General features: G+C 52.4%; 14 protein-coding genes across 14 annotated transcripts; 6 read left to right on the top strand and 8 right to left on the bottom strand.

The window, feature by feature from the left end:
• Positions 1-417: 417 nt before the first annotated feature.
• Positions 418-1,867, top strand: BO80DRAFT_313822 (FAD-dependent oxidoreductase; the record flags this gene model as incomplete). The annotated part of the gene is made up of 4 exons (XM_025715055.1): positions 418-725; positions 783-1,030; positions 1,081-1,451; positions 1,505-1,867. Coding segments are annotated over 4 exons (1,290 nt in total), but the record flags the coding sequence as incomplete, so codon positions are not given.
• A 442-nt stretch (positions 1,868-2,309) lies between these two features.
• BO80DRAFT_376843 (NAD(P)-binding protein) lies at positions 2,310-3,610 on the top strand. Its single transcript, XM_025716673.1, has 2 exons — positions 2,310-2,531; positions 2,593-3,610. The coding sequence occupies exons 1-2, from the start codon at positions 2,385-2,387 to the stop codon at positions 3,526-3,528; spliced, it is 1,083 nt and encodes a 360-aa protein (XP_025577968.1). The 5' UTR covers positions 2,310-2,384; the 3' UTR covers positions 3,529-3,610.
• On the bottom strand, positions 3,551-5,067 carry BO80DRAFT_349697 (uncharacterized protein; the record flags this gene model as incomplete). Its single annotated transcript, XM_025715515.1, has 4 exons — positions 3,551-4,235; positions 4,280-4,580; positions 4,626-4,727; positions 4,776-5,067. The coding sequence occupies 4 exons, from the start codon at positions 5,065-5,067 to the stop codon at positions 3,551-3,553; spliced, it is 1,380 nt and encodes a 459-aa protein (XP_025577967.1).
• A 209-nt stretch (positions 5,068-5,276) lies between these two features.
• Positions 5,277-7,351, bottom strand: BO80DRAFT_376840 (MDR family MFS transporter). The gene is made up of 4 exons (XM_025716672.1): positions 7,090-7,351; positions 6,704-7,041; positions 6,194-6,653; positions 5,277-6,143 (listed from the first exon to the last, which is right to left on the bottom strand). The coding sequence occupies exons 1-4, from the start codon at positions 7,300-7,302 to the stop codon at positions 5,418-5,420; spliced, it is 1,737 nt and encodes a 578-aa protein (XP_025577966.1). The 5' UTR covers positions 7,303-7,351; the 3' UTR covers positions 5,277-5,417.
• A 7-nt stretch (positions 7,352-7,358) lies between these two features.
• BO80DRAFT_289330 (uncharacterized protein) lies at positions 7,359-7,973 on the top strand. Its single transcript, XM_025714981.1, has one exon. It carries the CDS (start codon positions 7,505-7,507, stop codon positions 7,838-7,840), a length of 336 nt encoding a protein of 111 aa, XP_025577965.1. The 5' UTR covers positions 7,359-7,504; the 3' UTR covers positions 7,841-7,973.
• Positions 7,974-9,984, top strand: BO80DRAFT_289341 (chlorogenic acid esterase precursor). Its single transcript, XM_025714982.1, has 4 exons — positions 7,974-8,609; positions 8,673-9,183; positions 9,237-9,370; positions 9,420-9,984. The coding sequence occupies exons 1-4, from the start codon at positions 8,107-8,109 to the stop codon at positions 9,781-9,783; spliced, it is 1,512 nt and encodes a 503-aa protein (XP_025577964.1). The 5' UTR covers positions 7,974-8,106; the 3' UTR covers positions 9,784-9,984.
• Positions 9,985-10,641: 657 nt separating this feature from the next.
• Positions 10,642-12,193, top strand: BO80DRAFT_488890 (uncharacterized protein). The gene has a single exon (XM_025723587.1). It carries the CDS (start codon positions 10,648-10,650, stop codon positions 11,740-11,742), a length of 1,095 nt encoding a protein of 364 aa, XP_025577963.1. The 5' UTR covers positions 10,642-10,647; the 3' UTR covers positions 11,743-12,193.
• BO80DRAFT_289304 (Tim17/Tim22/Tim23/Pmp24 family protein) lies at positions 11,915-13,292 on the bottom strand. Its single transcript, XM_025714980.1, has 6 exons — positions 13,083-13,292; positions 12,909-13,024; positions 12,818-12,844; positions 12,510-12,723; positions 12,212-12,435; positions 11,915-12,145 (listed from the first exon to the last, which is right to left on the bottom strand). The coding sequence occupies exons 1-6, from the start codon at positions 13,095-13,097 to the stop codon at positions 12,088-12,090; spliced, it is 654 nt and encodes a 217-aa protein (XP_025577962.1). The 5' UTR covers positions 13,098-13,292; the 3' UTR covers positions 11,915-12,087.
• A 123-nt stretch (positions 13,293-13,415) lies between these two features.
• Positions 13,416-18,752, bottom strand: BO80DRAFT_491861 (valine--tRNA ligase). Its single transcript, XM_025723726.1, has 6 exons — positions 18,373-18,752; positions 18,186-18,305; positions 16,116-18,125; positions 15,989-16,068; positions 15,090-15,865; positions 13,416-14,556 (listed from the first exon to the last, which is right to left on the bottom strand). The coding sequence occupies exons 1-6, from the start codon at positions 18,401-18,403 to the stop codon at positions 13,578-13,580; spliced, it is 3,996 nt and encodes a 1,331-aa protein (XP_025577961.1). The 5' UTR covers positions 18,404-18,752; the 3' UTR covers positions 13,416-13,577.
• Positions 18,753-19,472: 720 nt separating this feature from the next.
• On the bottom strand, positions 19,473-20,660 carry BO80DRAFT_453287 (casein kinase II subunit alpha/alpha'; the record flags this gene model as incomplete). Its single annotated transcript, XM_025721995.1, has 4 exons — positions 19,473-19,571; positions 19,619-20,038; positions 20,085-20,458; positions 20,546-20,660. 4 exons carry the CDS (start codon positions 20,658-20,660, stop codon positions 19,473-19,475), a joined length of 1,008 nt encoding a protein of 335 aa, XP_025577960.1.
• A 395-nt stretch (positions 20,661-21,055) lies between these two features.
• Positions 21,056-22,393, top strand: BO80DRAFT_423066 (PHP domain-like protein). The gene has a single exon (XM_025718958.1). The coding sequence runs from the start codon at positions 21,545-21,547 to the stop codon at positions 22,070-22,072; it is 528 nt and encodes a 175-aa protein (XP_025577959.1). The 5' UTR covers positions 21,056-21,544; the 3' UTR covers positions 22,073-22,393.
• A 66-nt stretch (positions 22,394-22,459) lies between these two features.
• Positions 22,460-23,344, bottom strand: BO80DRAFT_349987 (uncharacterized protein; the record flags this gene model as incomplete). Its single annotated transcript, XM_025715523.1, has 1 exon — positions 22,460-23,344. A coding segment is annotated over one exon (885 nt), but the record flags the coding sequence as incomplete, so codon positions are not given.
• Positions 23,345-23,722: 378 nt separating this feature from the next.
• BO80DRAFT_432857 (uncharacterized protein) lies at positions 23,723-24,590 on the bottom strand (the record flags this gene model as incomplete). Its single annotated transcript, XM_025720803.1, has 2 exons — positions 23,723-24,348; positions 24,548-24,590. 2 exons carry the CDS (start codon positions 24,588-24,590, stop codon positions 23,723-23,725), a joined length of 669 nt encoding a protein of 222 aa, XP_025577957.1.
• A 1,145-nt stretch (positions 24,591-25,735) lies between these two features.
• Positions 25,736-27,299, bottom strand: BO80DRAFT_453284 (kinase-like protein; the record flags this gene model as incomplete). Its single annotated transcript, XM_025721994.1, has 5 exons — positions 25,736-25,926; positions 25,984-26,224; positions 26,275-26,594; positions 26,655-26,999; positions 27,065-27,299. The coding sequence occupies 5 exons, from the start codon at positions 27,297-27,299 to the stop codon at positions 25,736-25,738; spliced, it is 1,332 nt and encodes a 443-aa protein (XP_025577956.1).
• Positions 27,300-27,653: the final 354 nt, after the last annotated feature.

The raw sequence follows: 27,653 nt of genomic DNA, 5'->3' as shown, positions 1-27,653 counted from the left end.
TGCCTTTGGCGATTTTTGGCTCCTGCATTAGCGGGTAGCGCCATAATCTGTTACCAAATCAAATAAGTCATGACTCCTCACTGGAAGTCCTGGGTGTGATATCAGGGTCAGATAAGCTTCACGGGATGCGAAAATCATAACCTCTCAGCCTACACTGCTCACGCTGTCCGCGATCGCTTGAATTCGGCGACACCGGAATTAAACGGCTTCGGCATGTACAGGCGGAAAAAACCACGCATGCAGGAATCACAATCAAAGACCAATGGCAACGGCGATCAACAAGGGTTCGGACACAACAGACTCCGAAGAAGTACAACGAACGCTGGGGGGCCGAACTGCAGTGATCTGCAACCGCCTTAAAGCGCCGGTCCCACCCGCAGATTTCCTCAACAACGCCTTATCAGCATGTCGTCCGTGATGGCTGAACCCAGCGGCCACTATCGGGTCGTCATTGTTGGGGGCGGAATTGCCGGATTGACACTCGCTTTGGCTTTTGAGCGACTCGGAGTCAGCTACGCTCTCTTCGAAGCTCGAGATTCGCTGGAACCGGAATACGGCGCCGGCGCGGGCGTTGGCCTGCAGCCTAATGGACTGCGCATACTCGATCAACTCGGGCTGCTGGAGGAGATCGAGCAGCATACGCTTCCCTTGGAAACATGGATGTCGTTGGATGCCAATGGAAGGTCACTTTCTACGTCCCGAACGATGAGCCTGTACCGTTCTAGGTAGGGTGGTCCTGACCTGAGAACGTTGACTTGTCATGTATTCACTGTGCCTTGCAGTATCGGATACGGCATCATGTTCGTGGAGCGTCAGAAGCTTCTCCAGATACTGTCAAGCCACCTGAAAGGGCACGGATCGATCCAGACATCTACCTGCGTCGAATCGATCGAAGAAAACGAGGAATATGTCACCGTTCGCACATTGGACGGTCTCTCCGTTACAGCCGATGTGGTCATAGGAGCCGACGGCGTGCGTAGCCGCGTGCGCAGTTATATCGATACTATGGTCCACAACGACGCCGATGACTGTAGGTGAACCTGCAGCTTGTAGCTGGCCATACTGATGATTGGTTCGAAGACATGTCCGCAAAACTCGCTGCCGTATACGGCATGTCTTCTCCCGCCAAAGGCATTTCTCCGGGGGACCGCTTCACGGTCTATCGAGAAAAAGCAACTGTCGTCGGGTTTACCGGCAAAGATGGCGTCGTGTTCTGGTTCGTCTTCGAGGACCTAGAACAGCCCTACCCCCTGTCAAAGTGCCCGCGATACACCGCAACCGATGCCGACACTCTCTGCCAATCCCTCACCGATGTACAAATCACTCCCTCGGTGAAGTTCGCAGACCTCTACACAAACCGCATCGTGGCTACCAAGATCGCCGCCGAAGAGGGCGTAGCTAGAACATGGCACACCCACCGAACTGTCATCGTAGGTGACGCAGCACACAAGGTACATTCCTCTTCTTCTCTATACCAAGACCCAACTCACCCAGTCAACCTCAGATGACCCCCGCCGGCGGCATGGGCGCAAACCAAGCCATCGAGTCCTCAGCCGCCCTCGTGAACGAAATCACAAAAGCCATGAACTCCTTAACCAACGGACACCCCTCGCGCGAGACCATCCGCTCCGCCCTAGCACGGTACACCGAACAGCGTCTCCGCGAGTCAGCCCCAGCTGTCGAACGATCACGCATGATTTGCGAAGCGCTATTCTGCAACGAAGGACCTGCAATTCCCAAGCTCAGACAGATGTTAAGTATGTCAGATGAGGAATTGCTACCCCACGCATTGGAAGAGTTTACTCGTGCGCCGGTCCTGGACGGCCTTGAGCTCTCGCCTAGGGGAGTTCAATACGAGGAGACGGTTACTCTTTTGAAAAAGAGGGCATTGGAAATGCAGATGAAGATTCTGACTCAGCCGAATGCGCGGATGTAACTGATCTCGATGCATCATATATAGAATACTCATTAGAGTGTGAAGAATTTGCATAGATAGATAATTCATTCCAGTTAGTTAGTATTTGTCACCATAGAATCCTGATAATAACCAATTCATGATTTTACTCCATCCATCCTTTCATACAATATTTCCAGAAAAGGTATCAATAGACCTGACCAAACCAGGTAACAAGTCTCTCATTGGTTGAAGCTAGATGAACGAATTCCACTTACCCGAAATAGGAACCAAATCTCTTATTGGTTGGTTCTCAATGAATATATGCCAGGATGCTACGTACATTCGAATACTTTGGCTGTCAAGAAGACATAAATAGCTCATCTATTTCTGACATTTTTAGCAGTATACCCTCTTCTTCAATCTTTAGCCCGCTACCTCTTTCTTACGTTCTTCATAAACATTCCTCGGTTTCTATACAACAGACAAAATGGCCACGACAACCCATCCCGAATACAATTCCAAGACAGAAGCCCTTGAAGTAGCAGACGCATTCACTGCTCGAATCACCGGGAAGACGGTTCTCGTAACTGGTGTGAATCGCAGTGGGATCGGGTATTCGACGGCTCGTGCTTTTGTACGCTCCCTCCCTGACCATACCAGGCTGTTATATTTTTGCTGATATGGGTATTTGATAGGCCTCTCATTCGCCGTCTCTCCTTATTATTACCGGTCGAAGTCCAGAGAAAATAGAAGAGTCGATCGATGCGCTTAGGGCTGAGTTTCCTGGTGTGGATTGTCAGGGGCTCCGGGTTGATCTTTCCAGTCAGCGGTCCGTTCGGGACGCAGCGGCGGAGGTTATGAGTTGGCCCGACGTGCCCACGATTGATATTATTGTCAATAGTGCAGGCGTAATGGGTATTCCGGAACGGAGACTGAGCGAAGATGGGATTGAGTTGCACTTTGCGACGAATCATCTCGGACATTGGCTCTTCGTGTGCTTGATCATGTCGAAGGTGATTAAAGCTGCGGAGAGGAATCCGAGGGGTGCGACGAGAATCGTCAATGTGAGTTCTGCGTCGCCGCAGGTTTCTGGTATGCGGTGGAGTGATATCAACTTTGAGAAGAGGAATAAGGATTTGCCCGGGGATGAACAGCCTAATTATGAGTGGTTTGCGATGTGTGGATGTCCGGATATCGAGGACGTTTGTTATGTTCCTCTGGATGGGTATAATCGCAGTAAGGTTGCGAATGTGCTTTTTGGGATCGCTGCGAATAGGCGGTTGTTTGAAAGGTATGGTGTTTTGAGTCTGGCTGTGCATCCGGGGGTGATAGAAACGGAGCTGGGTCGGAATATGACGGTGGAGGAGAAGGACATGTGGGCGGAGTTGAGGAAGGGGGTTTTCAAGCCGAAGACGTTGGGTGCGGGAGCAGCGACGAGTTTGGTCGCTGCGCTGGATCCATTGCTGGCTCAGGGTGTGGGAGAAAGCCAATATGGTAGTGAGAATTGGGGGTCTTATCTGGAGAATTGTCAGATAAGTGGGGAAGCTCATTCTCTTGCGGTGTCTAGTGAAGAGGCTGAGAAGCTTTGGGGGCTCTCTGAAGGGTTGGTTGGAGAGGCTTTCGCATGGTGAGTATTCGTGTCGTGGTGTCAGCTTAATTGAACTGAGGAATCGTATGTTGTGGCTGTTGTACTTGGTTCCATAGCTTGTGAGCAGGCTGGTCATGTAGAGCTTGAATCCATGGGAACCTCCCCAGACAGTCTCGAAAATCGCCCCAGCTACCAATTTCTGGCTGTTGTACCAAAAGTCGTATTTTGGAAGCAATCAAGTCGCTATTTAGGTCCTTCGAATACCATATCCCACCAAGAGTAAGGAGCCAAAGACTTAGGTCATTCTCCAGTTCGCATAGGTCACCATTGAGAAAATTCTGGAAGCGGAGAGACAGTTTCTTGAAGTCTATGATTCGGGTCTGATCGATTTGGAAAAACGTCGTCATGGTAAACATGAGCAGCCCAAGATGACACGCAGTTTGCGAGTCAAACTGACCCGTTGGAGCATTTATCGAAATAAATCGTAGGAGGCGATAGCATATTGACACATAAACCTCCTCGAAGTCCAGGAAATCGAAAATAGGATGGCGGCTGTTGCTGTTGAATACATAGCAAACGCACATAACGTCCGAAAGTATGGCATGAAGATACGGACTCAAATTGTAGCAGGGCATATCTGGAGCGTGGTCGAGATGTCCTCCGGAGGCAAGTTTATTCCATACTGCAGCCATATTATCTCGGAAGAACATTATAGGTTTTCCATACTGCAAAGATAGTAGTATATCGGCCCTGCAATAGTTAGTCAAGGGACTGACGATTTGTGACTCACTCACTTGCAGATTCTCAACACGAGAATACGGTTGAGTTGACCGAGCCCCCCTCGAAGTTCCACCATCCTTTGCAATCCCTTAGCGTGTACATCAGCAGCAGCGCCTTGGTTCCTTATTTGCTCCTGCGTGATGAGAGATACTATCAGTCCCATGGTGGAATCCGAGAGAGCATCAGGGCTTGCGAGCCTCCTTTGAATCTGGACAAAAGTTTGGGATAGGTGATACAGTGCTTTAGCGGTGCTGCTGCCATTATTTAGGTAGATTTCATTGCAAGCCTGCATCAAACTGATATTGCAATGGTAGGCTGTGACTGTTAGAGATAATCAAGCCATGCGAGTTGTAATCTCACCAGCCTCATCTGTAAAGAGCAACCGGAGCCACAGAAGCTTGGCTTCGGACAACGAAAAGCCAAGGGTAGTGGGGTATAGGCGTTCTGAGGTCAGATCGAAGACTTGAACGACTGTTAGCTCTATGGCACCGAATTAAATGTGGAACTCACACTGGTTGATGATCTTGAGGGACCGTGGGTTGACATCCACCGTAGAAAGACAGCCCGTGGCAATTGCATCCCCGAATTTCCTATCGACAGGACATGAAACCACGCTTCCTTTGCGAGAAAGGCCCGGAGCTTTGAAAGCTTGTGGCTGATGCGAGTCTGTCGATCGATTTGTTCTCGACGCTCGATGAAGCCTTTTCCCAGCATTCTTACCCTTCATGACATGACGGCGCATCTGCTTCTTGGATGCTCTGTCAGGCTGGATGCCATCGATGAAGTAAAAGGCTTTTTCCATATTCCATAGAATGAAGGCTATCCTATCCCTTCTGAAAACAATCGCGATTTCGAGAAGCGGTTTTCGCAAGCATTGGATGAAAATGATAAGAAGTGACTGAGATGGACGCGGGGCGTCGGGAAGGTTGCTGTCAATTATGACAATACCATCCCCGGTATCTTACGGTATAGTTTAGGAAAACCGTGCTATTGTTGGACCACGCCAAGGTAGGTGGTGATACTGAATATATACTATGTATGTACATAAAGCTAGCTACTCATATATACCTAGTATGATATGATCGAACAACACAATACTGTAGTGATGTAGTGCAGATGATCGCCGGGCGACATGATATACTATGTTTGAGCCTACTGCTCTGGCTCTGGTTGCTTCTCCTTCAGGCCGGTTTTGGTTTCAACATGCTCGTCGCTGAGATGCTGCCGGGTGATAAACGCACTGGCGACGAATCCGCAGGCAGCCATAGCGGCGTATAGGATCCACATGTTGCGGAGACTCCATGCATAGGCGTCTGCTACGGCACGTCTCTGCGTAGGATCCTGCACAGAGCGGACGGCGTTGACGTTGGCTGCAGCCTCCGTGCCCGAGAACTCTTTCAACAGGGATGAAGAGAGACCCGCTGCGCTGAGGCTGCCTTGTTGCATGTCCATGCTGTTTTGGAAGACAACGCCTCCCAGAACAACCGACATAGCCATTGCCACGTTCCGGATGAAGCCGAACGTTGCAGTTGCGCTGGCCGTGCTGGCTTGAGAGACGTTGCTTTGTAAAGCGAGGAGAGGCGGGAAGAAGAGCATTCCACATCCCATGCCCGCGGTGATTTGATAGCCGACAATCTTTCCAATGGTGGATGTAGCGCTGTAGTTCGTGAACAGGCCAGTTCCGAGGACGACCAGGGCAGTCCCAGCCCAGATGATCTCGAGGTAGCGGCCCGTACGGTGGATCACCAAACCCGAAAAGAGACTGAACGCAGCTTCTGTCAACACAAAGGGGAGAATCAGGACCCCCGACCGGAACGGGGAGGCTTCCTTGGCCGACTGGAAGTAAAGAGGGAGGTAGTACTCTGCACCAAGATAAGCCTGCACGGTGTTAACCATAATCCAGACTTGAAAGCCGGGGCATCACTCACAAAGCCGTGCGTAAAATCCACCAAGAAGCAGGCAACGTTAGACCGCTTCCTAAATACTCCCAGCGGCATGAGAGGATACTTGGCGAGACTCTTCTCGCTGTAAATAAAGGCGAACGACATCAGACAGCCAAAGACGATGAGGCAAATCACCTTCGGGGAGCCCCAGGGGAATGTATCGCCTCCAAAGTCTAGACCCAGCAACAGCAGGACGATGAGCGCGAGCATAGAAAAGCTACCCCACCAATCCACCGCCTTAATGCCAGCCAGAACCGGCGTCTTGGGATTGTGTATGTCCAGGAATGCATAGAGCAGCACAAAGGCGGTTCCGCAGACTGGAAGATTGATCCAGAATATCCATCTCCAGGAAACAGACTGAGTGAATGCCCCACCGACGATCGGGCCTAAGGCTCCAGCAATGGCCCAGATGAACTCGATCAAACCGAGGAAAAGACTGCGAAGTCTATTCCGTGTCAGCTACACGCCAGGCATCACAATCGGGGATTCAGTTACCTGACGCTGAACAAGTCAGAGATGGTGATGGTGATCAACTGGATGAGACCACCGCCCGCTATGCCTTGTATACCTCGGCCTGTAATCAACATGGGCATGCCATTGGCAGTGGCGCAGATGATCGACGCTACAAAGAAGAGAGCCACAGCGGTCAGAAGAATTGGCTTTCGACCCCAGATATCTGACAGGTTGGCCCAAATGTTGGAGCTAGCGGCATTGGCCAGGAGATAAGCACCGCCGATCCATACATAGCCGGACGCCGAGTGTAGATCTGATGAGATCGTGGGTGTCGCGGTAGCCACGATGGTCTGATCCAGCGCCGAGATAAAGAGCGCAAGCTAGATCTCCATAAGTAGGTGGTGGGCCTCTTGGGGTCGGCGACATACCGACAGAGCGATCATCGTGGCAAAGACTTTCCAGTTACTGCGGGCTTCCGGGATTTCAGACCCGGACTCAGGGACCTGATGTGAAAGGACTCGTTCAAGATCGGGGGTATTGGATACTATATTCTCCGATCCGCACTGATCCTGTCCATTCTCACTCATCTCGATTGGCTGCTGAGCAGCACCGCCCGAGTCCTTAGCAGAGGCCAACGCCATTGCAACTGCTGTGACACTGACAGAACCTCGATCCGCTTGTGAACCGAGTAGGAGAAGTTGGGATGAGGCGAAGAAAATCCGGATTGAGTCAGAGCTGTTTGCTCCGTTTGTCCGTGTCTTGGCTGGGATCCGCCGGTCGGCTGTTTCTCATCTCGTCTCCATCTCGTCCTTATTTTCATCATCCTCAAGGTTTGAATACCACATGCCTCTGGTTGGCGGTGCATTGGCAGCAGGAAGTCAGCGATGCGACGTGGAGGGTTGGCCTGTTGATGTCGGCAGGTCTCGGATCCCCACTCCAAGCGGTCTTGATGTGGACTGGAATGCTAAACTTCACGGTGTACCAGGCTGTGGGTCGGATATCATGACGGCAATTGATTGCAGCAACGATCCACAAAGGTGGAATGTGTTGCCTATGTTCAGAAAGCACGAGTTCTCTGCCCGGCTATTGTCTTCCCCGGATGCGTTCCAGCCCAACCGGCTTCCAAGAGCGATAATCTCGGAATGGACGCAAGACGGCGTGTCTGCTAAGTCGAAATAGGCTTGAACTCCGCCTGCTTGTCTGTCAAAGTTGTCCCACCGATGCATCCTTCTGAGCCCTTGGCCAATGCGAAGACCCTGAGTCCTTCCCCAGCTTTCGGGGATTCTCCGCTCTATTGCCAGTGTGGAGTTAAACGGCATGCAGAACTAGTTAGCCAACGTTTGAGATGTCCGTGGGATCATGTTCAAGAACTATATAATGCGGCAAGCTGCCTGAGTTCATTCTTTGTATTGATCTAGTCAATCTACTGCGAGCGCGACTTAGCTATGTGGGTTAAGGCTATCACTTTGTTTACTGCTGCAATTCAGCTGCACCCAGCAGCTGCCAACTCCCTTACAGTCGATACAACTGTTGGGCGACTATATGGCATGATCAATGGCTCTGCCCCGGATGTCGCTCAATTTCTTGGTGTCCCATTTGCAGCCCCTCCGGTGAATGAGCTACGATTCGCGCCTCCTCAGACAAAACCTGCAGAGGCTGTCATTGATGCCACCAAGATCGGTCCATCTTGCCCACAGTATCCATTGACTACAACGACAGACCCGTCCGTGTACACTTTTGACTCTCCTTGGCTGCAGCCCTATGGACCGACATCCGAGGACTGTCTGACGCTCAATGTTTGGACGCCCTTGCATGCGGTGAATGAGTCGTTGCCGGTTTTGATCTGGATGTTTGGGGGTGGCTTCTATGAGGGTGGGCTCTTGACCAATGGCTTTGATCCGAGTAATTGGATTCAGAGGACTCAGTCTCATATTGTTGTAGCTATCAAGTGAGTCTGAGCATCTAGACCAACTCCTGGTCAGATTATGACGATTTATTAATAACGTATCAGTTACCGGGTCAACATTTTCGGCTTCCCCAACTCTGCCGGACTGGCTGAGATTAATCAGAACCTGAATCTTGGCTTGCTTGATCAAAGATTTGCTGTCGAATGGGTCCGAGACAACATCGCTGCTTTTGGCGGAGATCCAGCCAAGATAACACTCTGGGGACAGAGCTCTGGGGCGGCCAGCACCGACTATTACAACTATGCCTGGCCTGAAGATCCCATCGTGTCTGGTCTGATCATGCACTCGGGGAGTGTATTTGCCACTGGTGCCAGCGTCGATGTGGAGCATACGAACTTTACCTTTGTGGCCGACCATGTGGGATGCGTCAATCTATCGCCTCGCGAAGAATTGGCTTGCATGAGAAATGTCAGTGCGGATGCAATCATTCAATTCTACGAGAATTATACCTTGTACTCCACCGGTCCTACCTTGAAGTTCACAACCATCGTGGATAATGTGACCAAATTTGATGATTATACGGCCCGGGCTTTTGCTGGCAATTATTCCAAGTTGGTAAGCTACAGACCTTCACATGTACCGATTTTGTGCTAACATCGGATGCGTAGCCCGCTATTTTCGGCACCAACGCCAATGAAGAAGCCTCACTGGTAGCCTGGGCTGGTCCTGCTGGACCGAATATGACCTATGTCCATGAGGAGACTGTGATCACCCATCTCTGTCCGGCAAATTACAACGGCCAGTAAGTCTACATACCAAGTGTCTAGTTCCGTGTTAACTCAGTCACATAGTCTTCGCTACAACACTTCTTCCCTGTCCTTCCGCTACTTTAACACTGCCAATTTCAGCAACATCTCTCCTCGGCCATGGGAAGGGGCCTACCACAGCTCCGAGCTTCCGTTGCTGTTTGGCACATATTCGCAGTACGGCGGTCCCGCTACGGCTTTTGAGACCGCCGTAGCATCCCACTGGCAGGATCTATATCTTGCCTTTATGCGGGACCCGGTGAATGCGCTGCCGAGCATGGGGTGGCCTGCCTATCAACCAGATGGGTATGCGATGATGTTTGCCGCCAATGGGACAGTCTCGAGTCTCTTGCCGATGAATAATTTGGAAACGCAGTGTGCGGGGGTGCCTGAGCCAACAATCGGATGAATAGACACGGTGTAGTACTGCAACAGGCAGGGATGGTATAGAATGGAACGTACATTGTCAAGGGCGTGTAACAAATTGCCTCTTACCTGAGGTATTACTGCAGCTGATGCACCTTCCTGGCACTAAGGGCCGCATCTGTCACATGTATGGTACTCCATTCTGGCTTCAGCCTCTGGGTCTATCATATGATGATCAAGTTACTAGATATACACATGCAGCGTAGTAGCTACACAGGGACATCTACTGAGTGACGTGATAAAGTAGGTTTGCATGGCTGGATATTAGTCACTGACACTCCAAGCCTCTTGCACTGCAACGATAGTTTCATCCACTCATCAAACCAACCTATCCCGTTAAGAATGGCTCACCCCTCACTAAGGACCTTTGCCACGGTCCCAGCCTGGAAGATGCTGACATCTCGGAGAATACCTACACCCATGGGAACATACATCCCTTCTCTAGGAGACATCCCATTAAAACCAGGAAACTCAGCACTCGCATTCCCTACTTAAGATACTCCACTCCCCCCACGCGCTTCTCGTCCCACGCAATACGGTTCAGCCCTACCTTTTGATTAAATCCGGGTCTGTCCTAGAATACTAGCATGGAACACGCCGACCACAGAGTAGCACAAGTGTCACTTTGTCCTTCACCCATGCACCCAAAAATGCTTAGTTCACCGGGAAGATTACCCCCGTGGGAACATCCAGACAAAGAGGGTGGATGTTCCCCTGAGTTCATGGAACCATCCACTAACTTCTTTCACCCCATAGGGCTGCATTGCGGAACCTTGTCGCTGTGAAACAGTGTTACTTTCATCCCTCGTCCTACACATGGACCTAGATGGTTAATGAGAAAATATGAATGTATATTAAGCGCCCACACTACTTCTCTCCCCATCCCATCTCCCTTTCTCTCTCACCTCCATCTTCACCTCCACCTCTCCTCTTACTCCTCACCCTTCACCTTCTACCTTCTCACCTTCAACCTTCCGTCACCTCTCCGAGCACCACTCCCACCAAGATGCCTCCCACCGACATCTTCCCCTCCCCCTGGCTCCCCGCCCCGACCCTCACGCACCCCTACCGAACCAGCCCCATCACCATCGGGAACCTCATCACCGACCCCCTGGACCCAACATCCCTCATCTACGAAGAACCCAACTACCTCGACGTCCCCGTCCTCGAATCTCGCCGCTACGATCTCGCTTCCCACTGGGAATGCACCACCACCCCGTCGCGGACCTCTCCCTGGCACACATCCACGGTGCTTCCGTGCGGCATGGCCCTGAATCTCGAGTACGAGGTCGATTGGCTCGATACGGAGGTATTGAATCGTACGCCCCATGTCCTGGAGGGGTATTTGGGGGGAATGTTGGAGGGGAGGGTTCCGTGGGTGAGGGAGTGGGTGAGGGTGGTGGATGGGGGAGTGTGGGGTGGGGGACGGGAAAGGGAGAGGGAGAGGGATAGATCCGTTAGGATGGCTGCAGGGGGTGTTGGTGGTGGTGACGCGGGGTCTAAATCGACTCTGGCGAGTTCAACTTCGGGGTCAACTACAGCTGCAACATCTACTACGAGCACAACGCCCAACTGCCGTCAGCGGAAGAGTATATATCTCATCACAGGCAAACGATACGCCACAGGCGTGACCATCCACACTGAACGCAAGATCTGGGGCCCAGAAATCCAATCCAACCACGGAGAAGAACATCCAATTCCGGTGCTGGGACAGACGGTCTGGGTACCGGTTTGGAGTCGCCGGGTGCGATTCGAAGAGACACATGATGTGGTGCTTTCGTATAAGGTGATGGAGGTGGTGTGGATTAAGGAGGGGCAAGGAGAAGGGGAAGGGGGCCGGTTGGGATTGGAGGAGTATGTGGGTAAGACGGAGGTCAAGGATGTGGTGAGGTTGGTGGAGGAGAATTGGGATCGGAGGATTGGGGTGGTTGGTTCGGTGTGAGGATTGATGAGGTGTACTTTGTACTTTGTACTCTGTACTGCAGGAAGTGGGATTGATGTTTGTGTTGTGGGGTAGGTGTTGTATGGAGAGGAGATTATCTGGGGAATCATTTACTCATCTTTGACTCATGGGTGTGTTGGTCAGTGTCAATACTGCATTGCTATATCTCTGATCTAGAGTCTCCCTGCAAATTGTTTAAAAAGTGACAGTCAGCAGCTGTCTACTCTTACTGAAAACACACTGCATACACTCTATCATATACATCCCCACCCAGCGGGGCCTCATAAAAATACCATACCCATAAAAATACCCAACACCTTACGCCTGACCGTACCAGCCACCACCCTATTTATTGTGTATCAAAAAGTTCCGGAACGAGTCCCAGTGATCCGAGTCGGCGTATCTGCAATCCCATTAGCCCACTTCCACATCCCACAACCACCACCAGGAGTACCACGCAGCAACATACATATACACCATACTACTCCTCAAACTCGACATCAGCGTCTCCGGATGCCACCGAAAGATATACATCACAAACGCCCACGTCAAGCTCGCAAACACGGGCCACGCATGTCCCTCGATCTTGGTTCTCGCCTCGGGCGTGATCAGCGACGAGAGGGGGTGCATGTCTGGTCGAACGGCGAGTTTAGCGCCTGCTAGCATCACGCGAGCGAATACATATATCACAATCTATATATTCCCTGTTAGCTTCCACTCACCCCCCATAATCATCCCAAGTATGCAAAAGGAAAGAAGGAATATACCTGCTGCGTGATACTCGTCTTATGTCTCCCGAAAACAGCATACCCGCCCGCTAACCCGGCGAAGAAACTATCATAGCGACCTTCTTTGCCTGGTGCCGAGGGGTTCAGGTTTCGGAGGACGATCATCACGGTTTTCCAGATTAGGGCGAAGGTCGCCAGGTTGCGGGCGTGTTGGCGGGTGGCTTTGAGGACGAGGGTCACTTTTTCGCGGATCCTGTGCATGTTCATTGTTGGTTAGTTCGTGGTTTGGGTATAGATATAGATAGATGTTGGGTATAGAGTTTGCGGGGGGAGGCGGAGGGACATACGTTCCGGATCGGAAGAGGAAGATCATTCTACATGATGAATATCAATCAGCTTTGCTCTTTGGGTAGTTCTAAGTTAGGAGGCTAGACATACACCAGCGCATGCGGAAAGCGGACTTTGGCTCCATAGACAGCGCCATTTCGGATCCCCTTGAGGAGAGAAAGTAAGGGGGCGATATCGGGGTTGGTGACAAGGGTGTCGAGACGCGACTACATATTATCCTTAGTAAATCGTATATCGTAAATCGTTGTTAATGTATGTGCTCACCATGAGGGCATCCATCTTGACGGCGGACCTCGGTAACGGTCCGATGAACGCGGGGACTACTCGCGGGGAGTTATGTCCACAGGATATCCACGAACGGGAAGCTGAGAGAGCAGTAGGGACCGGAGGAACTGCTCGCGGACTGGCGCTTCATGGGGAGACACGAGCAGGGAAGCATAGCAGTGATCGAGACAGAGTTGAGGTGGGGACGGCATTTAAGGAGGAAGAGTATCCGCGATGTTGCGATGATCCTCGGCATGTGAGAGTCGGCCCGAGCGAACGTCATGTCACGTGCATGATTCATGAGGATGAGGATAGAATATAGACATATAGAAGGATGAATATAGAGATATGATTTAGTGAGATAAGAGAAGACTTTTACAACGTATACAAACGGTCAAGTACCGCCTCGACCATGTCAAGCAAATCCAATCCCCCGAAACGCCTCGTGCGCGAAGATAGATAGGTAGACAAGAGAAGAAACATACAGCATCACCCTCAGGCCATCTTGGTCCGCTTGCGTCCCTCATCCTCCGAGATCTCATCCACATCCATCATCTCGGCATCCTCCTCCTCATCCGACTCCACACCCGCCCGACGCTTCAATCCCTTCATCTTGCGAGTCTGCAGACCACCCAGATCCTGCTTACCCAGATGCACACGACCGATCTTATCACCGATCGAATCCAGCCCAATATTCTTCTTGAGCTTGATCTCCTCATTCGGCCGCTTGCCCTGCTTCATGGCCTCCTTCAAGACCTCCTTAGGCGCCTCCTGCACCCGTCCCACCTTGAAATCAAACTTCGGACCAATCTCATCCAACTCCACCCGCGGCAACTTATGCCCACTGCGCTTTGTCCGCAACTTATACCACCGCAGATGAATCACCGGCGCCAATCCCTCCGTCGCCTCCTCCGCCCCAATCATCAACACATACTGCAACCCCTCCACATCAATCTTATCACTCGTCTCCCCCTTAAACATATCCACAAACATACTCTTCAGCATCACATGCGCCGTCGACGTCTCATCCTCCCACGCACTCCCCGCAAACAGCAACATCGGCCGCAACCCAACCCCAATCTGCAACCCCCCCATCCCCTGCTCCTCTCCCTCCTGCCCCTCCCTCGCCAACAACAACAACTCACACATATCCAACACCTTGGTATTAAACACCCGTGCCAGCGTCACACAATTCGGGCGTTTCTTATTACTACTCCCAAACACCACCAACCCGGCCTCGTTCTTCTCCGCCAGGAACTCCAAACTCTCCACATTCTCAAACGGCCGGATATTCTCGTTCTTCTTGTGGAATAGGATCGAGTGTGGGCGCGTCAGCGAGTGGAACGTTTTCAACACCGTGTGCAATGCTTGTGGGCATTTCGACCCGTGCAGCAGCAGTGTGCGTTTCGGGGGCTCGATCAGTTGCGGCTCTTTCGCTTTGAGGATTCGCGCGGTGCGCGCGTTCTTGGGTTTCCTAGGATACCTTATTAGCCAGATCCGTTTATAGGAGTGTGAAAGGTTAGTGAGAATAGACGTACACTTCCCGAAGCATTTTGTCGGTGGTGGTCTGAAAGGGAGGTTGAGGTTAGATTTGTCGGAGCAAATCGATTTCGATTGGAAAAGAGAAAAAGGCGGAGCGAAAAGTTTTGGCGGAAGGGGCTTGGCGTCGCTTATCGATAAGCTTATTCTCCACACCTGCTGCCATAGCCCATAACAACAATATTCCTGATTTTACGGAGTGCTTGAGGGGTAGGATTTTAATTTGTTGGGGTTGCCATTCCGTGTGGTATTTATTCGATGGACGCTGTTTCTCTTTGAGACACTAGTATGTGAATTTACCAAGTATACGCTCTTTCGTCCTACTCCTGCACAGCACCAGATGGCATCATGGTAGGTAATCGAATAAAAACAATGTATCCTATATTTTTGTCTATAGGGTTACAGTACTGGGAATAATGAACAGATGATTTATGTAGTGTCGTCTACTCCAAGCGCAGCTTCTCAAACTCCCGGATCTGCTCCTCCAACCGAGCCGCCTCGCTCTCGGCGTCCACGAGCTTCTTCTGCTCCGCCTCACGAACCTCCGGCTTCGCCTTCTCCCAGCCAGCGCTGGTGATCAGCGTCTGCTGGCGACGCACGGTCTCACGCGCCTTCTCCAGACTGGCCTTAGCCTTGCCCTCCTGCTCAAGAGCAACCTCCTTGGACACGCGGAGGTAGACAGCCGCCTGCGAGCTGACCGGAGCCACCACGCAGCCCGAGGGAGGAACAGTGTTCTCGGGACCCAGCACGCTGAGGTCACCCAGGGTCTTACCACCAAGAGACTTGATGCTGGTGAGCTCCTCGGACACGGTCTTGTGGCTGACGGCGTCGTAGGTCTGGATGACAATGTCACCCTTGGTCTTGATCTCGTACTGGGCGAGGATCGACCGGACGGCCTTGGAGGTGTTGAGGATCAGCTCGTAGGCGGTCTCGGCCTCGACGTCGTCGAACTCGGCCGTGTACTCAGGGTACTTGGCCTTCATGATCGAGATCGTGGCGTCGCCCTCGCGGCGGGGCAGACGCTGCCACAAGTGCTCAGTGACGAAAGGCATCATCGGGTGGATGAGGGTGAGAGCGCCCTCCAGTGCGGTGTAGAGAGTCTCCTTGGCGGACTGCTGGGCCTCAGCGGACACCTCCGGAGCCAGGAGGAACTTGGAGTTCTCGATGAAGACGTCGCAAAGCTGGCCGTACCAGTACTGGTAGACGATCTGGGCCGACTGGGAGAATTCACGCTGCTCCAGGGTCTCGTTCATCTCCTTGGCAGCCTGGTTGAACTTGTGCAGAATCCAGCGCTCAGAGAGAGACTCCTTGCCAGTCTTCTTAGGGGTGGCCTGGGGCTTGAAATCATCGCCCAGCTTGCCGAGCACGAACTTGGTGGCCTGGTAGATCTTGTTACAGAAACGGCGGTAACCGTGGATGACCTGGATGTCGAACGCGATATCGCCACCTAGAAACCAGTTAGTAGAGCTCTCTGGGTTGGATGCAAATACATACCGCCAGTAGTGTAAGAAACCAGAGAAAAGCGCAGAGCATCAGCACCGCATTCGGGGATACCCTTGGGGAAGGCCTTCTTCTGGTACTTGGTCGCAGCAGCAACCTCCTTCTCGGCCAGGTTACCAACCAGCAGCTTGGCGTGCAGGTCCTGGAGCTCAATGCCCTCCATGACGTCCAGCGGGTCAATGACGTTACCCAAAGACTTGGACATCTTGCGACCCTCGGAATCACGAATCAGAGAGTGACAGTACACCTCCGTGAAAGGCACCTTGCCGGTCATCTTGAGACCCAGCATGATCATGCGGGCAACCCAGAAGAACAGGATATCCCAACCAGTCTCCAAAACGGAGGTGGGGTACAGGTTCTCCAGGTCGTGGGTCTGACGGGGCCAGCCCAGGGTAGAGAAGGGCCACAGGCCAGAAGAGAACCAGGTGTCCAGGACATCCGGATCGCGGATCAGGGTGAACTTCTTGCCAGGGAACTTGGCCTCGGCCTTCTCCCGGGCGGCCTCCTCCGTGTGGCCAGTAACCCAGAGGTTGCCATCGCTGTCATCGCCGTCTTCGCCGTCAATCTTGACGAAGTAGGCGGGAGCCTGGTGACCCCACCACAGCTGACGGGACAGACACCAGTCGTTGATGTTCGTCATCCAGCGGAAGTAGCTCTTCTCAGCCGACTCGGGCTTGATCACAATGTCGCCCTTCTCCACGGCCTCAATAGCCGGCTTGGCAAGGCTCTCCATCTTCATCCACCACTGGGGCTTGAGAATGGGCTCGATCACGTCGTTGGACTTGACGCAGCGGGGGATCTTCATGGGGTTGTGCTCCCACTTGACGTACAGGCCCTTCTCCTTCAGGAGCTCAATGACCTTGTAACGGGCGTCGAAGCGCTTCATGCCAGCAAAGGGACCGCCCTTGCTGTTGAAGGTACCGTCGTCGTTCAGCACAGAGATGAACTCGAGGTTGTGGGCCTTTCCGCGGTTGAAATCGTTGAAATCGTGGGCCGGGGTGATCTTGACCGCACCGGTACCGAACTCGGGGTCGACGTCCTTGTCGGCGACAATGGGCATCAGGCGGTCGACGAAGGGGTGGCGGGCAAACTTGCCGATCAGGTGCTTGTAGCGCTGGTCGTCGGGGTGGACGGCGATACCACTGTCACCGATCATGGTCTCCGGACGAGTGGTGGCGATCTCAATGCGCTCCGTGGTGCCATCGATTTCGTAGCAGAAGTGGGTCAGCACACCGAACTCGACCTTGCGTTCGTAGCCGGGCACGTCGAGGAGGGTACGTCCCTCAACCTCCTTGTTCTCGACCTCCAGGTTAGACAGAGAGGTGTTCAAGGCCACACACCAGTTGACCAGGCGGTTGGCACGGTAGATGATGCCCTCCTCGTGGAGGCGGACGAAAGTCTCGGTCACGGCAGCCGACAAGTTGGGGTCCATGGTGAAGGCCTCACGGGTCCAGTCGAAGGAACCACCCACGCGGCGCAAGGCATTCTTGATGTTGGCATGGTACTCCTTCTTCCAAGCCCACACGCGGTTGACAAGCGCCTCACGGCCCAGGTCGTGGCGGGTCTTCTTCTCCATCTTCCAGAGCATCTTCTCCACCACACTCTGGGTGGAGATACCGGCGTGGTCCATACCGGGCAGCCACAGGGTGGTCTTGCCCTTCATGCGCTGCCAACGGATCATGGTATCTTGGAGGGCGTTGGTGAGGGCGTGACCCATGTGCAGAGCTCCCGTAACGTTGGGAGGAGGGATGGGAATGACAAAGTAGCCTTCAGGCTTGACCTTGCCATCGGGGCCGAACTCGGGCAAGAACAGGCCGCGCTCCTCCCACCATTCATAGCGACCAGCCTCGATGACCTTGGGGTCGTAGGCATCGGTTGTCTTTTCCTTCTCGACCTTGGGTTTCTTCTCGGTCTTGGGGGCGGCGGTCTTAGCAGCAGCGGCCTGCTTGGCCTGCTTCTCGGCGAACTTCTTTGCCTTTTCGGCCTTGCGACGCTCACGCTCCACTATACCCGATCAATTGTCAGACGATGTATGATGCCAGCAGGGTATGGTCCAGTACATACGTTCCTTCTCGCTCTTCACCTTCTGGCCCTCGGCGGGCTGGGTGACAGCATTGGCATCCTGGTTCCGCAACTGGTCATCGGCCTGGGCAGGGACATCGACGGGAGCCTTGGGCTCACCAGCTAGAGGAAGCAGGTGGTCAGCGACTTGAGCATTGCGGGGAGGCGATAAGGACAAAGGACGGCGTACTCGGGTTTTGGGGAGCAGAGGGCTGGGCCATTCTGGAAAACGGACGATATAAGGGAGGGGGAGGAGGGGGAAATCTCCAGGGCGCCGATCGCGCCACGAGTCGACGGATAAGTATCTTGACACCGGTGACTCAAACGGCGATAGAGAGCAGGAGGGGGAGGAGGGGTCGTTGTGCGAATGCGGGCAATTAAATTTCCTGGCGCAGAGCAAAGAACGGAACGAATCAGAGCATGCGGGTGCGGGGCCTGAGGATGGGGCCTGAGGACACCGGGCGGTGGAGAAGCCTAGTCCGATGTCGTACTGTGTAAACTGTAACTGAACGGATCTCGGGCTGACCTGTCTCGATCTGCCACAGAGGTTGGTGCTGCTCAATGGTTGCTTCCAGTCTGCTGTTGGGTATTTATCCTCGCCCTCCGCGGAGGATTCTGCACAGTGAGTCACAGTCACGTGAGACCATCGTCACTTTTACTCCCGTGTATCGACGCTTACGCAGAAGACTTAGTAGTGCCGTAGGAAGCCTGATAAGCCTCTAAGCTTATAGCGTAGAGCTATGCATCTTCTCTATGTAGCCTCCCATCCAGGCAAAGGCAGTCGTGCCAAACATCGCTCGGGGAATAGCACCAAGCTCAAACTAGGATTGGCATGCAGATTATGAGGAAAGAGGTAGATTGAATGCAACGCAGAAGCATCAAAGAAATCCCTTCAACACCAGACCAACGATCACGCGGAAAATCGAAACGGAAAAGGCACAGAGTATGGGAAGGTTATATGGTTACGCAGGTTCAAACAGGAGCGAAATCCATCCCACTCTAAACACCGTCTGATAGATTCCACTCACGGGTATGCCAAGAGGTTCGAGTCGAGATATATTAGGCGTATGTCATCTGTCATCATCGTCGTCTCCGTATGCCATAACTCATCGCATCCACGGCGCTATCTTTCAGGCCACGACCCCGGTCCTGATGGTTTCTGTATGGATCCAGCATCAGACCAACTCAACATATCAAATCTCGTTATCACAATGGATGACGACACGGGAAGACTAGCAGAAGCAGTGACCCGAAAGAGGTATGATTATAGTCCTACCAACACCGTCCCGTTTAGGCGGTCGCGGTGTTGTTCCGGGCAGCCTGGGCCTCGGCTGCCCGCACGGGGGCGAAGTACGGGTGAGCCATTGCCTCTTGAGCAGTAAGACGGTCCTAGACCAGTTAGCCGGGAGTTCGCTCATACAAGGGACACCTCATACCGCATGGTCGTATCGAAGAAGTTTGTCCAAAAAGTCAATCGCGTCATCGCTGACGAAGCGCTGATTCTCCGCATTTACAAACGAGACCCAAGACTTCCGAGGGAAGCGGGACAGGATCTCGTCATATTGAGGGTCCAGCTCAATCTCATATTTGTCCAGGTACTCGAACAGCTCCTCGGTACCGAGCACCTTGGCGATCTTCACCAGCTGGTCGGAGTTGCTGTTCCCGTGGAAAAAGGGCTCCTTGCGGAAGATCATGGAAGCAAACATGGCTCCCAGAGACCACATGTCCAAGGAGTAATCGTATTCTTGGAAGTCCACCAGAAGCTCGGGGCCCTTGAAGTACCGAGAGGCGACGCGGACATTGTACTCCGTGCCTTTGTGGTAGAATTCGGCAAGACCCCAGTCGATAAGACGGAGCTAGAGACATCAGCGACGCCCGCGAGCAGATGGAGCAGGGACCTACCTTGCGCTTCTCGTGATCGATCATCACGTTGTGAGGCTTGACATCACGGTGCATGATGCCCTTGCTGTGGCAGAAATCCAGGGCCTTCAGAAGCTCAAAGACATAGTACCGGACATCGTAGTCGGAGAACCGGGGGTAGAGGGTCCGGAAATCCGTGTTGTTGACATACTCGAACACCAGACTGGGCGTCTTGCTTTGACTGTCGCGAACCACGTCCAGCAAGGCGACCACGTTGGGGCCACCGGCCAGGTTCTGGAGGATCTTGATCTCACGCTTAATCTTCTTCTTCTTGACCGGCTTGAGGACCTTGATGACGCATTTCTGGTAGTTGACGACGTTGATACCTTCAAAAACTTCCGAGTATTTTCCGCGGCCTGAGGAGATACTGGTTAGCACGTAATTTACACGAATGTTGCGATATTCGGCAGGCGATTGGGGTGCGCGGTTCGTATCGGCCTTACCAATCTTGCGGACCACCTCGTAGTTCTCCAAGACCCCCCAGGAAATGTTCACACTGTCATAGTCCCAGTAAGACCGGGGCATATGCTCGTTGACATCGGCATAGACGCGCGCCATGGTGATGGCGGCTGGCAGGCAGGTTCGGGTCAGCCCACAATCGGATATCGATCAGATAAAAAGCGGCGGGGTAGGGAGGGGGCAACAGGCGGCGTCGCGAGGGAGAATTGCACGGGGAGGAGGACAGACAACAGCAGCTGCAAGACCAGGAGTGGCGGGGCCCGTGTCAAGAAGGCAGCCGTGCTATCGTCCGAGCAAGCGATGGGGGCAGCGAGTATAGTCTTTGGGATGGGTGATCAGAATGGCTAGTAAGAGCGTGTCGCTCCGCCTTGACGGTCACGGGACCCGTTCGTTGGAGGCTAGATCACCTGCCGGCCCGGAACAACTGCCGCTCCGGCCGATTTCTCAATGGCCGTTTCTCGGACTCGGTGGTTGATCCAGATAGTGTTCCCTCTGGACCTTCGAAGTTGTCGCCGGGCAGTCGAACCTTTATCATGTTCTTCGATTTGAATCTTCCCTATGGCTCGGATGATCCCGAGATCACCCCGACCTTGAGCTTTCTGGCAGAACGTGCGTCATGATCCCCCGGCACAAGACCCGATCAGCGAGCTCCTCCACGACCACCTGAAGCGCTGACACTCTATGTAGTCGGTTACACCACCGTCGCTCTGTCTCAGACCGTTAGCGGAAAGCTTCCTTCCAATCCTACTCCCCCACCAGTTCCCAAGAATGCGCCCAAGGGCCTCACGCTCCTCACCCGCCTGAACCTGACCCTGGCCGACCCGGCGCAGAACCAGAAGCTGGCCAGCCTGACGCAGGCTTATGATCTGGTCGCGCTGCGGCCCACCAATGAGAAGGCGCTGCTAAATGCCTGTACCAACCTGGAATGCGACATCATCTCGCTGGATCTCTCCGTGCGACTGCCCTTCCACTTCAAGTTCAAGATGGCCTCCGCTGCGATTTCCCGGGGGGTGCGGTTTGAGATCTGCTACGGGCCGGGGGTCACGGGAAGCGGTCTGGATGCTCGGCGCAACCTCATCGGCAACGCGATGTCTTTAATCCGGGCCACGCGCGGCCGAGGCATCATCGTGTCTAGTGAGGCGCGACGGGCGCTGGCTGTTCGGGCTCCATGGGATGTGATCAACCTGGCGTGCGTGTGGGGACTTTCGCAGGAGCGCGGCAAAGAGGCGATCTGCGAGGAGGCCCGGAAGGTGGTGGCATTAGCCAAGCTGAAGCGGACCAGCTGGCGGGGCATTATTGATATTGTGGATGGGGGGGATACAGTGGTCAAAGCTGATGCGAAGACGGACGGATCCGCCAAGTCACAAGCCAAGGATGATGCCAAAGCCGACGGCTTGAAGAGAAAGGCGTCCGTCGGATCGGAGCCTACTGGCGAGGAGGAGAAGCCGCTGTCCAAGCGAGAAATGAAGCGACGGGCCAAGAAGGCTCGGTTGGAGGCAGCAGGGGCGTGAGGTCACCATTAACTCTATGTTACGGAGCAAGGGCGATTGCTCGATCCACATTCTTGCCATCGTGGCTGCCTGCCAGGCTATGCAACCCTGTCAGCTACTCCGTAGTAGGAGTGTCTGTACAGCAGGGACTCGCTGAGCTCTTTCCAGACGAGCTGACCTGAAGACATTGTTGTCAGATGCTGTGCTCATGCACAGTGCGAACCTGCAATAGGCTAAGGCATTACTGCCATACTGCTGAACGCTATACCTACCTACAGCTCATACTAATACCAAGATTAGTACGGAGTATTTGACAAATATATAACATACCATACCATAAACCATCTGCACCACCCCTTCACTTCAATATACACAACTCCATATCAAAACCCATCAACATCAAACCAATCAACTAGTATAAACCCAAACCCCCTTCCTATACCCCAACTCAAACCCCTCCCTCTCCGCATTCCTCGCACTCCCACCCCCGACCTTCGTCGCCAGTGTGACCACCCTCAACCCAAGTTCCCTACACTTCTTCAACCTCGCCCGAATCAACGCCCTATGTACCCCCATCCCCCGATACCCAGGCACCGTACTATCCAGATACAAATGTCCGATTTTCTCCCTCCCCCCTTTCCCTTTAACATCACCACCACCATCACTCAGACATGTATCAAGCACCCCCAACGCCGCACACCCAACCACCTCCTCCGTAGCCCCCCTCGCAACAAACACCCCCGTATCCCCTCTCACCGCCGCCAACCGCGCCAACAAAGCCAGTAACTCCTCGCTCCGCCCCGTATCCCTAAACCCCGCCACCGACGCCGCCACAAACTCCTCTCTCTCTTCCTCCGTGGGATTAATCACCTCCAACACCTCAATCCCATCCCTCCCCCCATCCCCATGACCCAAAGCCACAGAATCAAGCGAGAGCACATAAACCCCCACCTCCCCAACATCCTCACACCCGCGTTCCCGTAACAGTATCCCCGCAGCCGGATGCGCCGTCTCAGCGAGATGTATCTCGGGATGGAGATGGATATCAGCGTAGAGATGTTCGAGGGTTGTTAGGTCGTGGGGGGTGAGGGGGGTGGAGATGGCGAGGCCGACGGCGCGGTTGAGTTTGTTGGTGGCGGTGGTGGTGGTGCGGATGGCGAGGCCGGTGTTGAGGGGGTGGATTAGGATGGGGGGGTTACTGTGGGGGGTGAGAGTGGTGAGGGCGTGGGCTTGGTGGGCGAGGTGGGTGCATTCGGATTGTTCGATTAGGGGGATTGATATTTGCATGGTTATTCTTGGTGGTGGTGGTGGTGGTGTGGTTTAGGTATGTGGAAGTATATAGAGGTGGAGTGAGAGGATGTAGGTGTACATGCAAAAGCCGCACACGTACGACAATATCGAGATGTTTAGATATTTAGTTGACTTAGATAATTGATCACAATTACATACTTTACATAACTAGCAAGGAAGAATATGAGTCACAACTTTTGTCATTAATTAGCCATGAATCAATCATGAATGACTCCGAACAGCCGCTAGTGCTTCTATCTATCAATCATTTCCTAACCCTAACTTCACCACCACCACCACCACACCGACCAAACACCACCATCCTCACAACCACCCGACCCCCTTATTTAATAAATAAACCCCTGATCAACCTCCACCAACCTAACCTCCCATACCCTCCACCCTCCCCTCCCCGCCAACGCCCTCACCACCTCCACCGCCTTCCCCCCCCATATCCCACCTCACAAACACCGTCCCCCCATACCCCCTCACCATCTTGACCTCCACGCCCACCACCCTGAACCAATCCGCCAACCCGATCAAAAACCCCTCCAGCCGCTTCCCATCCGGATCCATCACCTGCGTCGTAAAATTCAACGACATCCGACAGCAGGGGAACTTGTAGGGGCCGAAATTGCAGAAGTCGGCGTCGGTTTGGGCCATGATGACGGTGTTGGTGTTGTTGTCTTCGGGGTGGAAGAGGGCGATTTCGACGTCTTGGAATGGGTCGTGGCTGACTTGGTAGGTGGCGAGTTGGGCGAGGGTGAGGGGCGTGCGGAAGAGGACGTAGATGTTGGGGTAGAGGGTGCATTGGAGGATGATGGGGATGAGGAGGGGGGGTTGCTGTGGGAGATGCTGTAGTAGTTGCTGCGGTAGTTCTTGTGGGTGTTGTGGTTGCTGAGGGGGTGGTAGATGTGGGTGGAGGGGACAGGCAAGAGGATGATTCGGTTTCGACGGTGGGGTTGGGAGGATAGGGTCTGATGTTCCGGGGCATTGTGGAGGTGGTGCTATAGAATGAGTTCGAATAATTAGGATGGGCGTTTTGGTTGTTCTAGATGTTGTCTAATCGGAGGGTCTACAGCCGGTATCTATATAAACGGCACTGTGATCAGTCACCGGACATTAACGCGTACAGTTACTATTATAAGAAAGTGAGGATCCTTGTACGGGATATAGCGAGAGTTGCAAGCATCTAGCCAGAATTACTGTCTTGGGTTGTGTATTTCCTGCTATTTCCTAGGTATGGCATCTCGTTTGATGCAGAGACATTCCGGGTCTATATTAATGATCTATCAAGTGAAGTTTCAGCACCCTCGTTATTATTGATGCTAGTGGAATCCTGCACTAGACCCTGGGGGTTTATCACGCAGACTACGCCTTGTTCCTATTTAGAGCACCAGCTCTTAAGCTTAAGGCTGGTACCGAGTAACCGCGTGGTTGTATGGCTCGAGCTTGATGAGTATCTTTACACCCCCTCCATTACGCATGATCTGTGGAACATTGTGTTGTCATACAGGAGTTGCCTCAGGATCGTCCCTCTCATCTGAAGAAGGCTCCCATACTGACTGCTGATATATATGCGCCTGCGTCTATATAGAGCCCTGATCCTGTTGCTTAGTATCAGATCAGCATTCGATCAAGTCGTGACATCACGCAACGCAAGCGCATGCCGGGGATGCAAACGTTCAAAAAACAAGGGAATAGATTTTTGGCAGTTGTATAGTGAACCGAGTATACAGAAATTGATAGGGATTAATAAATCCGGAAGTCTAGTTGACGCCTACTTTTTCCAGTATTGAAGAATCTTGCTTTGAAACAACCAGATTAGCTAAATCCTTAATCTAAGATGAGCGAGGGCTTTGGTCCTCGTTTGTCCAGGGATAAATTTATTTGCCATGCGATTCTTTTGTATCATTGATACTTGTAGGTTGGTGGTGGTGGTGGTCAAGATGATAACTAGGTGCTGGCCTGCGGAAAGATCCCATCCCGAAGCAACTTCAACATCAATTGTTACGTTTCTGATAGGATCTAGCTCGCAGAGAGCTCCATCAAGCCAGACCAGATTTAGCGAACTTCCCAAGGACCGAATTGATTTGCCGACTTGCATTGAAAGAGCTCTTTAGTAACATAAGATTCGAACCCTCCTTCAGCAGCAAATTATGTTCATCTGAGTCACAAAAGTTTTAGAACCATGACCCTGATGAAATTGTGATTGATGTCTTGGATCCAATTTAAGGTATAATGCTATTACTTTCCGATCAAAGCAGATAAGATGACAATATTATATGTCATTCAAGGACAATACGTTTACGCTTCAACCGGTCATATGATGGCATCGCCAAACTGGGATCAACCACGATTTCGACTCATTCTGCTGGCAAACGTTCGCAGAAATCAGGCGCTTGTTTGCTTCGGTTGAAGAAAAGGATGCCTCATCAGTTCACCTGCCGTTTTTCTCGCATCTGGATGCCAGACAAGCATTCTCTTGACGAGATCCAGAAATGCTTCCCTCTCCTCTCCTTCAAGGAAGGAAACGGTGTCGTCTAGTTTCCGGTGGGGGATCAGATTTTCGTAGAGAAAGTGACCTAGGATGTTTCGTGAGCCTGGGAATAATTTATTGGGGATAGGAAACCAAGTAATACCATTATTGTCAAAGAATGGCCCGCAAAAGTACTCCTCCGCGGTCTCGCATACTCTGTCGTCTTCTCGTCTAACAGATTCGGGCCACGAGTACTCTCGCATATATTGATACCTTTCTATGACCTCAGGGGGGGGTGGACCAAGTAAAGCTATTATTTCAGCGATGTGTAATTTAGCATCGTAGCGACCTTGTCGATTATAGATATGCTGAAATAATTCTTTGCCTTCGATTATATCCCACAGCTGGTCTGGCATTAGTGGATGCAATAATTTTAAAGAATAATGGAACATACCAGAACACCAAAATTCCAAATATCCGCAGGCATTTGCCATCCATTACCCAGTAATACCTCTGGCGCCCGATAGTGGTCTGGCTGAATAGGCCACACGCCCCAATCGTCGTTTTCCTCAAGTCTGGTTGCCAAGCCAAAGTCAACAAGCTGTGGTATACTTCTCAGGCTTTTGAGGGGCCCAAAATCATTATGGGACTGATATACTGGTCGTCCCGTCGAATTAATTTTGAAAGCCATCGGTTTTTTAAGTTGAGAATCTATGAAATCAGCAAGCACGGTTGGGTCCTCGAACGTGACCATGATATTTTCAAGCTTTAGATCTAGGCAGCCGCCTGAGCTCAGTATCACCGATGGGAAGTAAGGCTGAGGATTGAACTTACCCGTATGAACTATCCTGCATTCTTTGTGAAGGTATTCAAGCCCCGTAAGAAGAGCACGAATGTAGGTTTTAATGAGGGGCAGTGGCATCCTTCTATCATTAAAACGCTGCTGATACATTGATAATGGCTCCCTCATAGGTGGATACACAAGACATGAATAAGAACCTTCTGGACCTTTGACCTCAAAAGAGTCTAGTAAAGTCCTAATAAGTGAACGGCCGCGATGTGATGGGTTTGCTGTGGAAATGTACTCTTCAACCTCGCGTTCATGATTAGCGGAATTTGTATTGTTATTAACGATTTTCAGTGCTAAGACGAGCTCTGCCCCTTTGACATCCCTGTATACTTGTTAGAGATAGAGAAAGCTTCGAATAGAATAGAAATTATTGAAGGCTATACTTGCAAATCACGCGCGAGCCATACGGTTGAAGACACGCCCCAGCCAACCTTGACCAGGGTTTGGTAACGATCGGCAAATACCTCTCCAAGCTTCGCTGGGTAGAAGTACTTAGAATTGTATACTGGAGAGATCTCTTCATCGACGAGTATGTCAGGCGGTAAAGGTGACCCGGGAGAAGGCATGGGAAACGGTTTCTTGCGAAGCAAGGTGGACAGACGAGGGATAAATGGCCTTATAGTGCTCATTGCAGAGCTACTCTCCGTACGCTGGCGGAAGAATGTGATATCAATAGTTTTGGAAGAAGAAGGTCAAGAAGCCCGAGTAACAGCTGGTAAACCTTGGCACGGTAGGGGATGTGATTATTCCCGATACAGGCTAGTGAGAAACAAGCAGTCAGCCAATGAGATCATCGGATGCTTCCAATCAAGACAGCGAAGTAGACAACCATACCTTGCCAAAAGGCCACAGCTGTGCTGCATAGAGAGGGCAAGGCCTTTGGGAGAGACGAGTGAAGCTGACAGATGTCTCAGTAAGCCAGTCGGAATATCTGCCTCATCCTCGTACAACTTTTGGCTCCTAACAATAATAGCATGTTGAAA

The sequence above is a fragment of the Aspergillus ibericus genome (genome assembly GCF_003184845.1).
Source record: "Aspergillus ibericus CBS 121593 unplaced genomic scaffold BO80scaffold_9, whole genome shotgun sequence".
In the NCBI taxonomy this organism is placed as follows: domain Eukaryota; kingdom Fungi; phylum Ascomycota; class Eurotiomycetes; order Eurotiales; family Aspergillaceae; genus Aspergillus; species Aspergillus ibericus.
The sequence above is the reverse complement of the archived record's forward strand: the minus strand, read 5'-3'. Positions and strand labels throughout refer to the sequence as shown.